General features: G+C 40.2%; 1 protein-coding gene across 3 annotated transcripts in view; it reads right to left on the bottom strand.

Annotated features, from left to right (window-relative positions):
- Positions 1-18,033, bottom strand: part of ROCK2 (Rho associated coiled-coil containing protein kinase 2) — a 108,544-nt gene extending 90,511 nt beyond the window's left edge. The window contains exon 1 of one of the 3 annotated variants that reach the window (XM_048298886.1): positions 17,410-18,033. In XM_048298886.1, coding sequence (XP_048154843.1) covers positions 17,410-17,559 — 150 coding nt within the window. In that variant the 5' untranslated portion in view covers positions 17,560-18,033. The remainder of the gene's footprint in view (positions 1-17,409) is intronic. The other 2 variants (XM_048298883.1, XM_048298884.1) reach the window with 2 other exon arrangements.
- Positions 18,034-18,269: the final 236 nt, after the last annotated feature.

The raw sequence follows: 18,269 nt of genomic DNA, 5'->3' as shown, positions 1-18,269 counted from the left end.
AGAAAACATCTGTCACCCAATATCACCTGATTAAACTTACTGAAACACTCAGGGGAAAGAAAAGACAGGTACTATATATATTTCCTTACTAAAAATATTGAAAAATACTTATTATTATTTCCAGTGTAACATATTCATGTTTGTCAAAAAGGTTGAAAACTCAGAAAATAAACACTTAGATAATCATAGCAGAAATGAAGAGTAACACACTTTTGTAACTACTCAAGTAAGGCACATGAAACAAATCCCTGGCCAAAACTCACTTTCAGTAATGTAAAGAAATACTGTCTTCCAAGTACACACACATATATATATTACATATATTTCATATATATATATATATATATATATGCAACAAGAAATATTGTAGACTCCAATCACTGATCTCAAAGAAAAGCTGACAGCACCATGGAAAACATTTGATGTTTTACAGATGTTGTCTTTTAGAAAAATAATAAAAAGGTTCTTTCAATCCATTCATATTTAAAGATGTGATAAATCAGTAATTTTAATTCTGTGTTTTTATCACAGTGGCACAGTTGCAAATATTCCAGTTATGCTCCTAATTTCACCTGGATATTCTAGTAGCAGAAAAAAACATCTGGAGTCTGAGAAAAATAAAATAAAATCATCACTGGAGCCGGGACATCTGCCCTTTCCTCTTCCTCCAATTATTCCTCCATAAAGCATACAAAACTCACTCCAAAAACACAATGAAATACCTGAGAAAGAAGGGGCAGAATTCCACGGAAATATGTTGAATGTATTACTGAATAACTGAATGCATTACTAAATTTCACATAAAGTAAACTGTTTGGCTTCAAAGCAGTAATGACTAAGCTCACAGAACTACACGCTAACAGAACACACATTCCAACATTAGCTCTCAGATGTCAGGAATCCATTTACATAGAGCATATTTTTATTAGGAAACAGATTTCATTTGTTAGCCTCAACTGAAATGGCTCCATGTTGCTCTAAGATGAGTAGAGAGATTAGAACGAAGTGGGTGCAACAAGTATCTTACATATCAAGGAGATGACAAGGAAAAATTACACAGTCCTGGCAACAACCACCCAATCCATGGCCCTGTGGACTGAAACAACCTTATGTCTAATTCTGCGCCTCTAAGTAGTCCTACCCACTTAATTGTATTTACAAAAATGTTTTAAGCTAAACATGCATGTAAGGGCTTGCAAAACTGCAGTCTAACAATATTTCTGAAAAACAGTCCCCCTGCCCCCAAGAATCATTCAAAAGACTTTCAGGAATCCATCCCTCTAGGATCCATTTCACTTTCATGATTTATTAAGTAATAATTTTAAAAATCCATGTCAGGCTATTGAATCTGTTTATCAAGGGGAAAAGAACTCAAACAGCTGAAGAAGCTTCCCGCTATGACAGAGAAATTTGTAATTTTTTTTTTTTTGTGAACAGATGATATATTCACATTTTGACAACATCTGAACAAGTGTAACAATATAGATTTTTCATTAGCTGTATTTGATTTTTCATATTAGTGTTGTCAAAAAAAAGAAATTGTATGAAAATAACTGGCTATTCCCTGGGACCCTCACTTCTCTGAAAGAAAATTTCCTTTGGCATGTCTAACCAGGAGATCCAGTATCTACAGAAATTCATCCTGTCATGGTTCCTGCACTCTAATGGTGAAAAAATATTATTTTGTACCACCCTCAATCTGTTTCATTACCAAAATAGAGCTCTGAATTGCTTAGTATCGGGCTACAAATAGGAAACGAATGTAAAACTGACTGTGGTGACACCACAAGTGGCTATTCTCTCCATAAATTGTATTTGACATAGTTTTCTAACATTTTCAGGCAAAAAAATCAAGAATACTGATTCCAGTTACTGCAGTAAACTATTGGCCTGGTGCTTCATGTGAACCTTATAAAGTTCAACAAGGCCAAGTGCCAAGTCACGGATGTGGGCTGGAGCAATCCCCACTATCAAGACAGGCTGGGGAATGAAGGAATTGAGAGCGGAAGAACTTTGGGGCGCTGGTGGATGAGAGGCTGGACGTGACCCGGCCATGTTCCTTTGCAGCCCAGAAGGCCAAATGTGTCCTGGGCTGCATCCAAAGCAGTGAGGGCAGCAGGTGAGGGAAGCAATTCTGCCCCTCTGCTCCGCTCTGGTGAGACCCCACGTGCAGTGCTGCATCAGCTCTGGGGTCCCCAGCAGAGGAAGGACATGGACCTGTTGGAGTAAGTCCAGAGGAAGGGCACCAAGATGGTCAGAGGGATGGAGCACTTCTCCCATGAGGAAAGACTGAGAATTGGTTTTGTTCAGCCTGAAGAAGAGACTTCAGGGAGACCTTACTGTGCGACCTTTTAATACTTAAAGGGAATAACTGAAAAACTTACTTAAAGGGAGATAACTGAAAAACTAAGAGAACTTTTAGCAATGCCTGTAGTGACAGGACAATGGGTAACATTTTAAAACTCAAAGATGGTAGATTTATAATGGACATAAGGAGAAATTCTTTCCAGTGAGGGTGTTGAGACACTGGTTGTCCAGAGAGGTTGCGAATGCCCCATCTCTAGAAAAGTTAAAGGTCAATTTGGATGGGCTTTGATCAATCTGGTTTAGTGGACAACATCCCCACCCCTGGCAGGGGGCTTGGAACCATATGATTTTAAAAGCCCTTTACAAGTCAAACCGTCCTGTAATTCTGAAAGATTTTGTAATCAGTACTGAAAATGATACATCAATAATCAGCTATTTTCTTAATTTGTAAATGGTACCTATCATTAAAAATACTTTTTTTCTTTTACCAACTGTAAAATTAAACATTTATTTTCTTTGGAACCTTCAGAATAATTTTATCTATTATACATATACCCATCTCTCCATCAAAAACCTAGAAGTTAAACCCTTTTTCTTTTAACAACCTTTTCTCAATGCTAACACTACTGATGTAGTTGATGATGTTGCCCTGATGTAAGAGTATGAAATCAGAAAACATTACATAAATGTAAGGTCAAATTACTATTTATATAATTTAGTTCAGTCAGGTATCAAAGCAGGCTGCAGTGGTATCACTGTGCTTTGCGCTGGTGTAACAGGACCTACACATTGGAGATGGAGCAATAATAACATGGCACTAAGAACAACTTTTAGCTAATCACTGGGAGCTAACAACTGAAATTAGTCATTTTGGCATTTCTTATGTTGATGGATTACACTACTTCCAGAAGAAAATATGAGCCAGTATTTATCTTTAAAACAAATATGTTTACTCACAGAATCCTGCTTTTCCCTAAAAGAACAGATTGAAGCAATAGACTAAAACACAAAAAAACCCGTTTAAGTTACCTAAATGCAAACACAGGCAAGTACTAATGGGAATTGATTTTTTACTAGTTTTTTTGGAAAAGAAAACCTTTTCAGTGTCTGCAATTTTCTCTGTACAGAGACTAGTAAAACAGTGTGATATTACCCGTGAATGTGATAGCAGAATTTATTTCATTCTTTTATCTGAATTCTATTTTCTCCTAAGCTTATATTAGCATATTCCATCTGAACTGAAGTTCTTTGCAATCTGAAAGTAGCTACAGTATTACCAGAGCAGTACACAAAATTGTTTTCTTGGCCTCATGCTCTCTTCAAAGTTTCATCACCGACACTGTGGTAGGACATGTAGATGATGGCCTGCATTCAGAAAAAGTAAGCTGCATATTTTAATCAATAAACACACCATCCACTTGGAACCTAGTTCTTTGAAGGAAGGAGATATGCTGTGGGTTTTTTAGTTTGCTTTGGACAGGTTCAGGATTGTGGCCTGTTTGGAGTTTTTTTTATGTTATTGTGATAGTTCATATGCTCAGAGAATATGCTGAGTTGGAAGGGATCCAGAAAGACACTGAGTTCAACTGTGGGCCCTGCACAGGGCACCCTAAGAAACCCACCATGTGCCTGAGAGCATTGTTCAAATGCTTCTTGAGCGCTGTCAGGCCAGTGCTGCCACCACTTCCCTGCGGAGCCCATTCCAGTGCCCAACCACCCTCTGGATGAAAAACTTCCTGATACCAACTTAAACCTCCCCTGACTCAGTTTCATGCTGTTTCCTAAAGTCCTTTCAGTGGCCATGAGAGTGAAAAGAGCAGTGTCTGTCCTTCCTCTTTCCCTCATGAGGAAGTTGTAACTGCAATGAGGTCTCCCCTCAGTCTCCTGTTCTCCAGGTTGAACAGACCAAGTGACCTCAGCAGCTCCTCATATGGCCTCCCCTCAACACCCTTCACCATCCTCGTGGCCTTCCTTTGGACACACTTATTGTTTAATATCCTTCTTATATTGTGGCACCCAAAACTGCCCCCAGCACTCGACATGAGGCCGCCCCAGGGCAGAGCAGAGCGGGACAATCCCCTCCCCCCAGCTGGCGATGCTGTGCCTGATGCCCCCAGGACAGGGTTGGCCCTCCTGGCTGCCAGGGCACTGCTGACCGATGTTCAACTTGCCATCGACCAGGACCACCAAGTCCCTTTCACCAGCACTGCTCTCCAGCCTCTCATTCCCCAGTCTATACACACAACTGGGATTGCCCCATCCCAGGTACAGAATCCAGCACTCGTCCTTGTTAAACTTAATACAGTTGGTGATTGTTCTGCAAATCTGCGAAGATTAACGGAGAAAATGATCCAGGCTAGTTTTAATCCAGGTTAGGTACTCAAGGCAATTCACAACACACCAGCACAAATACTGTGTCACCACCAAGGTGGTGCCCCAGGGAAGCAGGTGGAGTTACTGCTTTAACTGATAGTGAAACTATTTCTGTTAGCTATTTGTTTTTAAATGGATTAATATAACTACTGAGGGAGAAAGACATGGGTTAAAAAGTTTCTGAGATCACAGAGGCTGTTTCTCATATTGAAAAACTTCTCTGTTCTTCAGATTTCTGAACATTTCTTGTTCTAATATTAAAAGCTGCTTGGTATCTTCATCCAACACTACAATTTTATTGGTTCATTTACAAATTCCTCTGAGACAGATGTATTTTTGTTAAATACATAAAAATTTGATTGGTACTACCCTTAATGACTGAAGCCCTTAAATACACAAATATACATACCTTATAAAAAAACCAATCAAAATCTAGACTATTAAAGAATAATCCAGAAAGCCTTATTCCAATTATCAAGATCACCAGAAGAACAGACCATGTCCATTCCTCTTCTTAGTGTGCTAGTCCCAAGGCAGAGAAGTTAAGTAGCTGCCATTGATAATGATTATTGCACATATATCTGAAAACACGTGTCCTCTACTGTGCCCACCTTCTCCAAAATAAAAGGGTTACCCTCTCTGTTGTATCGTCCTTCAGAGCACTACAGACTACCTGAAAATACTTAAGCTTGTCTTAATTACTGCTGCATTTACATCCACATTGCAGACCAGAGTTGTCTGACCCAAGCATGGCACTTGCCTATTTACTAAGTTCATGCCTGCAAAATCTCATTTCTTTCTACTTCTATAAGTAATTCAGAAACAGGTACAGCATCCTACAGCATTTTTAGGCCTCCCTCATCCCCCATGGACATTCTAACATCTTTGTCTATGGCTGATAAAGGTCTTCACAAAGGAACCGACATCCTCAGGAAGTTTGGTCTCCATCTGACGATGAAGCATCTTGTATCTTCAGAATGGTAGGACTAGTTCACAGCGTTTTCAAGGTAAAGTTATTACCAGCAAAGGCTCCTGGGCACTGTAAAACTTGAACCAGATAAAAAATATTCTTTCAAATTGATAATAGCTGTGCACGGTAGTGGTATTATCTTCATATATCCAGGCAATGAAATCCTGCCTTTTCACCTTGTAATTTAACAGAAGACCTCCAGGACTGCCTTCATTGAGACAGCTAAATTAAAATTCTATCAGAATTTGTTTACAAACTGATACTAAAAACATCAGCTGAGAATAAATGGTAGCAAAAAAGAAATTTTAAAATAGAAGAACTTTTTTCAGTTTATTTAGCTTGTGTTTATTCCACCCTGATCACTTTCCTTTTTTTGAGCAAATATAACTTTGGAATACAAAGAATTAAAAAACCCACAACTGTTAAATAAAAATATGTCAAGAAATTCAGGGCTAGGTGAATATCCTAAATTACCTGGGAAAACAAAGCGAAACAGAAAATAGATTTCAAATTCCTCATGGTTTTATAAGTGGAAAATGGTTTTCCCACAGACAGTAACCCAATGTTTCCTAAATTTTCCTTCAGCTTTGGCACCAGGTGATTCTTATATGGAAAGGCAAGAAAATACTTGCCTAAGACCTGAGCAGATTAATCCCCACAAGAGCCATCTTGTGGAAGCCAGCTGCTTCCTCAAGGGATCACATTTTTTACATTTGAAGGAAAAACTTGGTGCATCAAGACCATTAAGGTCAGAAGAAGTTTGTGCACTTGGCTAAAGGTTGTGGGGAAGAAAAAAATTTACATAGGTCTCTTGTAAGAGTATTTTTGCACACATCCTACATGAATATACACAGGTGGACAGCACACAACCATGACCTAACCAGAAACAGGACAGCCACAACAGCATGGCACTACCCAACAGCAAGCAGAGATCACGACTAGACCTCTTCTAAAGGAGAATTTAAATCTGGAGATACAAAGTCCTTGCATCAACAAAAAACAGTTTAACAGCTTTACTGAATATTGAGTAGGTTAAGAGCATGACCCTGGCGTTTCAGGCCATTCTAGACAAAATTGTGTCCCTAACTGACTTGAGTTTCTTGTCATTCCTGATTACATGGAAAATGTGCATACAACTAGCTACACATACCTCACTGTCAAAGGGAGTTCAGACATACAAAAAAATTGGTTATTAAATAGGGATACATTCATTAAAGATCAGCATTTTCAGAAATAACTCAGGAACAATATGAGATAATTGGTGCTGCTGTTGTTTCACTTGCTGCTATAGATGTGGCCTTGGAAACCATCATTCACCCCAAGCACTGGCAAGATTCATATTAAGCCTAAACTGCTGATTATTCTGCTGGTTTTGACTTCAATCAGAGATTCACAGAAGGATTCACAGAATATTCTGAGTTCAAAGGGTATCCTGTGAATCCTGTGAAACAACGGCAGCACCTGAACCTCTGTGTGAGACCTCCAGTCCCCTCGCGGTGACCACAGCGATGCTTTTGGACAGCCTTGGGCCAGGAACTTCCCTCTAGAGACAGGGCAATACCACACCAGCTACAGAGCAGAACCCTGACACAGTATGAGTTACTGTTATTAGATACAAACTTATAGACTACAGTGATATTTTACCACAATAATGACTTTTTCATTACTTTTTTACATGCACTCAAACACAAAGAAAAAAAAAAATGTTATGCTTCTCTCCTGATCCATGTGCTTTCAGCATCAGTGACCCTATGATATTACAGCTTCAAGCACATTTGTTGCTCCCCCACTTCCATTTTAGAGGACAACTGACCCAACAGTGCTAAGATTTCACACATGAGAAAAAAAGCAACGCATGATGGCAGTAAAAACAATACAAGTTCCACAATTCAGAAATTTAGTCTGTGTATAAACCCAAGAACAATTCCTGTGTGCCAAGAAAGGAGTCCAATTACACGGCAGCCTCTTTTGATAGTTATGCTCTAAAAATTAAGCTTGAAACCAAAATGGAACTCAAAAGTTCTGCCTTGGAATAGAGTATGTCAAAGAATTTTCTTCAGTCATGCTTCCTGCATACTCCAAAAAGGCAAAACAGCCATTCTTCTCCCCTGTAACATTCAGCATCCATTTGATGAAGCACATTGATAAATAGAAATAACTGCAGTGTATATTTACTTGGTTTTGATTTAATAAAAAAGTATTTGGATTGCAAGTATACTGCAATTTTATTAATTCCCATCTGTCTGTAAGACATACTGCACATCTTCCCTCATAAATTTAGACATTGTGATTTCAAAACATGAATACCATATTACCATATTTACTGTTATCCAGGCTATACCAAACACACTTTCAGCAATATGGCATAAGCAAAACAGTCCATTCAATGTAGAAAACATAAAATAAACTCTACAGCTGGGCTCAGTGCTGTCTCTGATTTTCTGATTCAGTCAAGTCCTGCAGTAGAGTCATATAAAATAAATCCAGGAGCTTTTTTATAATGAACAATGTCATACCTTACAAAATTTTTAAAGTTACATTTTCCATTTTATATCTATCAAAATTTGCCTAAGATGTTTTCCCAGGTAGAGAGGGGACACTGGGGACTTCTGGCACTTAAGAAACACTGCAAGGCACATGTGGGAACAAATACTGGTATTTCTTCTAAAAAAATGAGAGCACTGAAATAGTTTATTTTGACACTTAAATTGCCTTTCTTCAGAGGCAGCCAACCGTTAAAATAGATGAAGTGATTCACACCTCATGGTGCTACTGTTTCAGGCTTCTACGCAGATGAACCATTCTTCATCATGGCATCCATATTTAGAGGTTTTCTTCATAACACTAACAGAAATCATTTCTAAAACAGAGAACTAGCTGGATGTCTATGATTAAAAGGAATTGCCAACATAGTATTTTTTTCAGGAGATGTAGCTTATATTAGGTGTATTTATTATTTATCTTCTAATTTAAGCTTAAAATATTCCTGACACAGAACACTACATGCATACAAAACAGGGTTCATGCTGCTTCATTTGCTGTTACATTCAGGTTTTACCAGCAGAATTCTGACAACGGAGTTCTGCTGCTTCCCACCCTCGCTGGCAATAATGCCACATTTGCAGATTCAAGAAAAATCCTTCAGTTCTGGGAAGATGACGAGTGGGGAATAAGGAAAATAACTTCAAAATACAATTAAAAAGAAGCTCATTCCATGTAACTAAACCAATACTGAAAAATGAACTTGAAAGTGATTAAAAAACAATGACTTTACCAAACATAATTTAGTAGCAGGATTTTTTTTTTTTTTTTGAAAATGCAGCTATTTTTAGCTTTCCCTATCAGATCTATAGCTCGGTTCAGGAGCCTGTAATACCAGCATGGATGCAAGTCTTAAGTTTAACGGAATTACTATTTTGTGCTCACAGAGAAAAAAATTTAACATAGAATAAGGCTTAAATTAATAGCAGCAGCTGCAATACAATAATAAACTGTCACTACCTCCTTGCCAGATGAGTAATTGAAGTAGTTCTTCTCAGTCACTTTTCATATAAAAGCATATAAAAAAAAAAGAGGGAGGGTATTTTATAATCCAGGTTTTTAATCATTAAATTGAGGTCATTAAATTGAACAGGCCAAGAAATAAAAACTATGCCTTAATGCCTAAGTGGGCTAACTTTTCCTGTTGGAGTAGGAAGTCCTGAGATGTTCACTAAAGGAAACAGATTGTGCATGCATACCCCTGGCATTAGAAAGGTTTTCATCACTCACTAAACCAACAGCTTCCAATATGGTATTATTTCCTGCTCTTCTCCATTTTCCTGAACTATTAGAAGGAATGATTCTATTCCTAAATTGAGAGACTTCATGGTTATTCTATCATAGAAGTTTAAAACTCCACATAAAAACTCATGATTCAGAAGTCAAGCATAATTATATGATTGTGTAAGAAGGGGTGGAACCAATATTAAGTAACCCCATAAGATCTTTTATCTATTTACTGCAGCTTGCTTCCAATGGCTTTAGCTGCACATTCTAGAAGTCTATCATAATATAGTCTTCCGTATATAGCAGATGGTGCTAAAAGTAACCTACAAAAATCTATGTCCTAAACATGCAACAAATGACAAGGTTTGTTTCCCTAATCTTGCACTTAACATAATCAGCACTAAACTGAAAACAGATACTAGAATAAACGAGTTTCAGAAACCACAAGGAAAACCAGTTTAAAATTATTTTCTGTACGAAATAGAACATTTTCATAGCACAGACAAGCCAAACGTTCATATACTCCTCAATCAAAACCTGTGCTATTGTTTTTAGAGCATAATCTCTTTGAAAGTATGCACATGCACACTACCGTGAGTTTATCACTGCAGCACTTTTCATTTCAAACAAAGGAAAAATAAAGAGGGTCAATCAAGTTGTACAGTAGCAACAAACACAAGCAGATTTCCAAATTCACAGCTCATTCAATAAAAAGTAATTTCCAAGGAACACCCAAAGATCCTTCTCTCTATATATTCCATACTAGAGTAAACCTATGCTGTTTAGATAGCAGTGTTTGATATTTAATCAACAATTAAGGTACAGACTTTGGACAAGTACCTATAACAGCAGTGACACAGACAAAGAACAATGAAGTGTTACAGCCTTTAAATAGTAATCAAGATTTTAGTTAAACTTTAAATAGCATTTGGAAGAAAGTGTGGAATTCCAGCATTCTTTCTTCTAGTTATTTATTTATTTGGCAACAGTAACAGTCAACATTATGTGTTTTGAGATTAAAAAAAGTTAGAGTATTTGCTAAAGCTTAACTTTTCTTCTTTCATAGTTGTTCAAACCTACTTTCATGCTTGTATGTGACCTCTTCATTTCCTCCTGAAGAAAAGTACAAGAAAATTCTTGTGTCTGGATGAGTCACCCAAACTTTATCTTGCTTTATGTAGGATACTGTAATTCTGTACTTTAAATACAGACTAATAAAATCAGTACCCATGATCTAGAAAAGTCAAAAGGTAATAAAGCAATCACTTGGTTACCTGAGTCCTCAATATTCAGAATTAAACACTTTGGCATAGCTTACTTGTGATCATCTTTTTTAATCACGTAAATCCATTCTAAATATTAAATTATTCTCCAGTACGTGTTAAAAATAAAACTTCATCATCTCCATTTAATATTGTTGGAAATAAAGAAAGATTTGTCTGAAGCCATAAAGTGACAGCAGATTAGGGTTCAGACCCTCCTGCACACCATTCTTTCTATTCTCTGCCTGTACCATCTGAACAACACTATCCTAACAAAAATGAATGATGAAATGACTATGGAATTAAAGTAACAATGCTGCACACTAACATCATAACTCATTCGTCTCTATCTGGGCACACAGAAAACACAAAGTATGTGATTGGTTACTTTTTGCAAAAGATTTGACTTAGGTAAGTCATTCTACATGAAATAAAATTAATGGAAGACAAGCATAATCAAAATCCCACTGTATGTGGCACCCAGATTGTTTTTCTTCTCATGTCTATCACCTTCTGCACCCTACAACAAATGAAGCAGAGACTGCACAGGAGGCATGTTTCACATGACAATGAAGAAATCTGTGTCCATCCAACAATTAAACTTCATGATACTTCACAGACGAAAAAAGGCCCCTCTCTCAATAGCTGTAACTGTAGCAGATGAACACAGAGAAAAAGCTAAGTCCATACCACATAAAGCACCCGTTACAGACTGAAACTATCCAACCTAGTGAAACCTGGACAAAGTGTACAGAATCACATTCTTCCAAATATTCCAACCCCTCTGCACATTAGGGGCCCAGTCACCGGTTTAAGCGTACAGTCTTAAAATTAGCAGGTAATGAATACAACGCTGCCAATGAAGGATGCACGTGACGCTTCACCTGCACTAAGGCAGCTGGCGCATGCCCGGGCACACGGGCGCTCTCCTGGACACGCGGGGCTGTTCGGACACTGCACTGCTGCAGCAGCAGGAGCTTCACACAAGGCAGGTATGGCTTGGGAACTGAGCACTACATTCAACCTTGTGTTTACATTGCCAACAGCTCATTAAAATAAGTTTATTACTAGCTGAGTCTGCCAATATAAACATAGTATTCTTGTTCTTAACCAATGCGATGTACCAAGAAAAAAGTATTTTAAATAAATTTGCTACCAGAAACATTCGCTGCTGTTCAGTGTAACAGTTTAGAAGAATCCTTGGACACAATATAGCATTCTTCCCCCCAAACTCCCCATGCTTATGGGTTATAAAAATACACAAATTTTTTTATATCTTTCATTATGTAAAACTCTACTACCAAATTTCAATCACTTTCATCTTTAAAATCCAAAATCAGCTCCTCTGTAACACTGATAAAATTCAAGTCATATTTTGTAGATCAAACACTGGCAAGAAATCATCAACTGATAGCTGTGGAGATTGGCTACTGAGGGAGCACTTTTCTTTCTTTTTAAATTAGGCAGCTTTTGTTATGGATTGCATTACTAGACAAGGAGCCAAATGCTTTGACACTGCTCTGTCATTTGTTAGAATTGAAAATGTACTTTAAAAAACAGGTTCTGATGAGCATTTGCACACATTCCAAGCAAAACTGAGACTAGTAATATTTGGAAAAGTGAACAGTTCCTGAATTTTTATTCCTGCACATATAAAGCAGAAAAAAACTCTGCTAATTTTATAGTGTAGGTGTAATTTTGTTTCTCTTGTTACAAAGATGGAAAAATTAAAGGATACTAATGACACACTCTGCAATCTGACCAACATAGATTAAATACTGGGAGTGAAATTCGTATTGTGAATACACACACATGAAATCTGCATGCATTTAGTGTGGCAGTAAAAGGAGTGAAGCTGAGCAAAATGTTCTTTTTGCTTTCTTAAACCAGAAGTGAAACACTTTAACCCTAGTGTGGAATACGACAGAATATAAAAAAAAACTGTCAAAAAACCAGAACTATAAAAACTGGTAAAGGTAAAACTCTCAGAAAAATAGAACTATCTTTTTCCAGCTAACTATACTGCTATCCACAAATCCATCAAAGGGGAACAATGAACAAAAGACAATTCTGTTTCCTTAAAGATCATCTTTTTCAGCTCTACAGTAGATGCTCTAAAATTACAGCTCAAAAATAGAACATTTATAGAAAGAGTTAGAAACTACGAGAGAAATAACAGCACAGGAAATGTAACAAACAAGAAAAGATTATTTCTTCAAGAATAGAGAATCATCCGGCCTTTCTTAGTGGGCAATGAATTTTAGATCAGATCTTGCTAACTGCTACACTTGCATCTCTTCCCTGTACTTGCTGGCTCAAATTAACACAACAGATTGTTCTTGCTGATTCAAAATTATGTGTGGCAATAAATTCAGGAAAGTGAAACAAGTTTCATATTAAATATTAAATACTTAGAAAGTTCCTAAGGCTAAAATCCTGCAAAGGGATACATTGTATCAGCCATGATGACCTGGAGACCCTGAATTAACAGAGCTCAGCCTAGTGATCTGCTTCAATTAGCACTCTTGGTATAAGGCTGGCATCTACTCAATTGATGAGATCGCTATGGACAGATGCACTTATTGAAAGCATGAGAGTCACAGCCTATCTGCAACCCACTTTTCAAGAAGAGTAAAATTCCAGGGTCTTGATGGCAACGATCCACACAGATGAACATCTATTCATGTTCAAACTAGTGTAAATACACAGTTTACCTGTCAGCTTTATTTAACAAAGAAATAAATGGCAAATTAGTTCAGTTTTGGTTTGTGGGTTTGGGTTTTTCAGGTTCTAAGGCATGTGTATTCTGAGACACTTGAGCACTCTCCTGCCAATTATCTGTCCATTTCTCAGTCCACCATGCTTGCATTCCAGCATAGCCCAGCACAGTGCTCACAATTTCAGTGCTGCATTGCCTAATTAACAGTTTTAAGAGCTCCTTCTTTCAAAGGCTGACACAACCATAGCAGAGCAGGCAGAATATACCCAACGTTTTACACCTCCAGTGCAACGTCAAACTTCAAGCTTTATGCTAAAATCCTGAGGCTTGCACTGAACGAGTGAGTCCAAGGGCAGACACCAGAGCCTTTCTCTGGACAAGTGCACTCAAGCAGCTCCAGCCCAGGCAGAGCACTGCAGGGAGGAGGATGGTAAGATTTACCAGAGCTGTTCGTCACCACCACACAACTCAAAAGTTCAGTTCAGCATGTGCTGAAGTGATACAATTACACACGGCAAGGAAGCGGAGGTCTGGATTAGTTTTACACAGCCTACAGTGACCTATCTGCTCTAGAACCAGAGCAAGTAACACTTGCCAACACACCCCTAGATAATGTGTATTAAATACTAACAAAAATAACTCAGTTCAAACTGTAGTTAGAGGTCATAAGTGAAATCATAAATGCCCAAATGTATTTGAGTACCATTAAGCTCTCCTTAAATTTAGTTGTCAACTCGGAACTATTTGGTAGGAACGTATTTATAGAAGGGTTTCTTATGGATCACTCAAGGCCAAATACCATTAAGTGCTATCATCCATGTGTTCATGCAGTACGCATAAAAATGTCACTTCATTAAATTAGTGGATGACACAACTAGCAGAAAAACAAATAATAAGAATATGGTAGCTTTACAAAGTAATCTGCATGATCTAAATATAATACAGAAAACAGGTTTTCATAACCACTAATGCACTGTTACATGCCCAAAAAGAGTAAGAGTATACCACAGAAAGCTGTGACAATGACAAAATTATTTATTTTAGCATAGGCAACCTAACAACAGGCTTTCAACAAGACACAGTGAGAGAAGGAGCGCTCAGCCAACGGATCAAAGAGGTTGCAATAACCAGTTCCCTTTGTGCACGTCTTTGCTGACAGGTATCAGACCAAAACCGGAAGAACCCCAGCAAGTGCTGGCTGCGCATCTCACCTGTGCTAATGGGTAGAAAGTCCTCCATGATTTTTTTTTATTTAGCAGAAAAAGGATGGCAATAACCATGCCAGATATTTCAGCTGGTTGCTTGTTTTTTGCATTTTTTTATTTTGCCTTCATAACTGCCTGTGAGAACAAACTAAATGCAAAGTTCTCCATCTCTTAATGCCTCTGAATTGAGAATGCATCATGTCCTTTTTGAAGATATGCTTTAATCAAACAAATAATTATGCTCAACACAGGCATTCATAACAAGTGTTAAGGCACACAAGACAGCAAAAATCACATTAGAAAATCTAACAGTTTTTCTTGAGCCCCAAAGGGGGTGGGAGGAGCATAATCAATCAATGTATTTGGCTTCATAGATTCTCCTGCTGAATTAACAGATGGATGTGGTCAGCCATCCTGTGGTCAGGAAGGTACGCAAAGAAAGTCTCTTCATTTAGAGCCACTGAATAAAACATCTCTTGATGACAGTGGAATTGCTATCTAGAGAAGGACAGTTTATTACCTCAGCTTCTCACATCTTTCAAATTACGCCATGTGTTATAGATTAACAGCTACTTTTTTGCTTTTTACGGCTTCCCAAAAATAAAGCATGCACACAAAATACAGAATAGCAGCTGTTTATGACTTTTTACACTGTAAGGAAATGAATTCCATTTTGAATTCCATTCCACATTTTTAGTTTTGGTTATGTTATTTTTGGAGGACGAAACAGTGGCATTCCAGCTAGCCTTTTTAAGATGCTTTCCCTGACTCTTAGTTTGTGTTGCTGTATTTCTACTTTTAACTGAAAACACATTTCCACTTTTGATAATTTACACTGAATTGTAAGCTGTTAAGTACACAAGTAAATTTTTCAATATGAATACGATGTTTTCATACTCAGACTACTTAGCAGCACACCAATGCAAAATTAATGTCAAATTGCATAAAGCAACAATACCAGAGACCAAAAGAAAAAGCTTTTACAGGAAATCTGTTGCAAATTTCCTAAATAAGAATAATAAATAGTTTATTATTTCATACACAGATATGTAGAATGCACAAGCTAGGAAATTTGGTTGATTAGCATTATATTTTACTTGCTGCTAGTTTTTTAAACAATACTTACAGACAGAGTGCAGAGAACAGTGATGACCTTTACCATAAAAAAAATCCATTTATAATCCAGCTAACACTCTCCCATGGTTTGCTTTCTCAATATATTACATGAAGCAGTCTACACTGGTAGCATATAAAACAAACAAACAAAAAAAATCAAGTTCTAAGCAGGCCAATCTAAATTTTGTAGCTAGGATTACTCTTCAGAAATATATTTTAGTGTATTCAATCTATGTCCAAGGCATGGGAGGTGAGAGAATAAAAGAATCACGCTGTTGAGTATAAAAGCAGAGTGTGAAAAAGTCTACTGGGGTTAAGTATTAACCTGATGCATTTTTCAGAACGACTGTACTATTTTTAACTGTTCTTTTTTGGCCACAGGTCAAAGTTTTCCTAGCAAAATACCAAAGTGAAAATGTTGGGAGCGAAGCCCAGAGGCAGCTCTCTTTGCTTTGGCCTAGGCAAAAACTTATCTGAATGCAGTCAGATATGTAGCACTGGTTCCCACTCCCCTCCACTGACTGTGGCTGTCATTATGCCTCTGAACATCTATGAGAAGAGTAACACAGCACTACAGCCTCGGGAAGAACATTTTTCAGACGTTATAGGAAATTCCTATATTCTCCACACAGCACAGACATACATTCTGTTCAGTCAGTTCCTGTATTTTTGGCCAAACAGAACTGAGTCATTTGAAAGCACAAAAAAGGACACAGTGTAAGTGCCTTGAGCAGCTCTTGGAAGGACTGCGATTTATTCCCCCTTTTTCAGCTCCTCATAACTGGGGCACATTGGAAATCTTGGGGCAGACTGGAAATACAAGATTTGAAGACGCTAAAGTTCAGTTAAAATACTAGTTAAAATACTAATAGTTGTAATACTAATAGTGAAAATAACGACAATGATAACAAATAGTAATAACAATAATGATAATAAACTGTCTTTTGCTGCCTTTGTAGAGTTCAGATGTTTTAAATGGGGAAATCTAACTCCTTTCACACTTCTTCCCGAGGGCATAGATTTCTCACTAAAGTAAATTGTATTTCATACACTCACACGGAAAAAAAAAAAATCTGAAACAGGAGACAGACGAATCAATTTGCCCCAATGAAAAATAAACGTGACCCTACTGGACCCCCCAGTTACATTTCTCCCTTAGGCGTGTCCCCTTTTCCTGAATTATTTCCACATCACACAGCAACCTCAGCTTCACCAGAGGACGTTCCACAGGGGGTGAGCGATGGGTGCCCGGCAGCGCACACAAAGGCAGGTACTTTGGAGAGGACGGACACGCTGTGATTACGAGGCGCGAAAGCCAACGGTGCGAACGATGCTGGGAGGGAAAACAAGGCGCTTTCCTCTCCCCGGATCAGATCTTGCCAGGGACGTTTCTCACTTTCCCCCAAGTAAGATGTACCTAATCGGGGAGCGTTCGCTCTCCTCTCACAGTGCCGTGCCCGTCCCCTCGCTCAACACAGCCCTGGGGGCGAGGGCCGCTCCCGCCACCTCCCCGCTACCGGTGGCCCGGCCGGGGGCGTGGAGAGGATCCTTCGTCCTCCCCCAGGAAAGCTCTTTCAGGACGCGGGAGCCCTTTCCTTCCTTTCCGTTCCCTCCCGCCCGCCTGAGGCGAGGGCAGCGCTCCCTTTGTTCCCCCGCCCAGCGCTTCCCCCGGGCGCGGTCGCCCCTCACCAGTAGGCTCTCCACGTTGACCGGGGAGCGCGGGTCGCGAATCATGGACTCCAGCTTCCTCTGGCGGCCCTCGAGCATCCCCGCCGCCGGCTCCAGCGCCTCGGCCGCCAGGGGAGCCGCCGACATCTTCCCCGCCGGCTGCTGGCTCATCCTCCGGCCCGCCTAGTGCCGGGCCCGCGGAGGGCACTGCGCGGGGCCGCCCGGCGGGCCTAGCGCGGCGGCGAGCCCGGGAAGGGCGGGGGCGGCGAGGCGGGAGCGGAGGGCAGCGCCGCCGGTGGCCGCCGCCCGGGCATGAAGGGCGAGGGAAAACGGCCGCTGTTGCGCCCGGGCGCGGGGAGAGGGAGGGGAGAGAGCTGGAAGGGAGGGACGGAGCGCTTCCCGCCGTGCCCCCGCCTCTCCCTGCTCAGGGCGTCCCTCGGCGGCCGCCGCCTCACTGCCCGCTCCGCCGGGACATCGCTCCGAGGGCGGGTGGAGGCGGGGAGCTAAGGGGAAGCGGCTGCCGCGGGGTCGGGCTCAGAGTGCGGCTCTCTCTGCAGCGCTCGCCGGCTGCTGGGGCGGGAGCCGCGATCCCGCTGGCGATGCCGGCCTCGCTTTCCCTCGCCGCTCAGGCTCGGCCCCGCCGCTCTCTCCGCGTTCCGCCCACCCCCGGCCCGGCCCGGCCTCCCGCTCCCCGACCGCGCGCGGGCCGCCTCCCCTACCCACAAGGCCCCGCTGCGAGCGGCGCTGTGCGCGGCGCTCGCTCAGTGCCCGGCTACAGCGCTGGGCTCGGCGGGGCCGGGCCGGGCCTGGGCAGGGCAGCCCCTCAGAGACCGAGCTGTGTGCGTTCTGGCCCATGAGACCTCACCCTGCCCGCGTGGCGT

This window comes from Corvus hawaiiensis, chromosome 3, assembly GCF_020740725.1.
Source record: "Corvus hawaiiensis isolate bCorHaw1 chromosome 3, bCorHaw1.pri.cur, whole genome shotgun sequence".
In the NCBI taxonomy this organism is placed as follows: domain Eukaryota; kingdom Metazoa; phylum Chordata; class Aves; order Passeriformes; family Corvidae; genus Corvus; species Corvus hawaiiensis.
The sequence above is the reverse complement of the archived record's forward strand: the minus strand, read 5'-3'. Positions and strand labels throughout refer to the sequence as shown.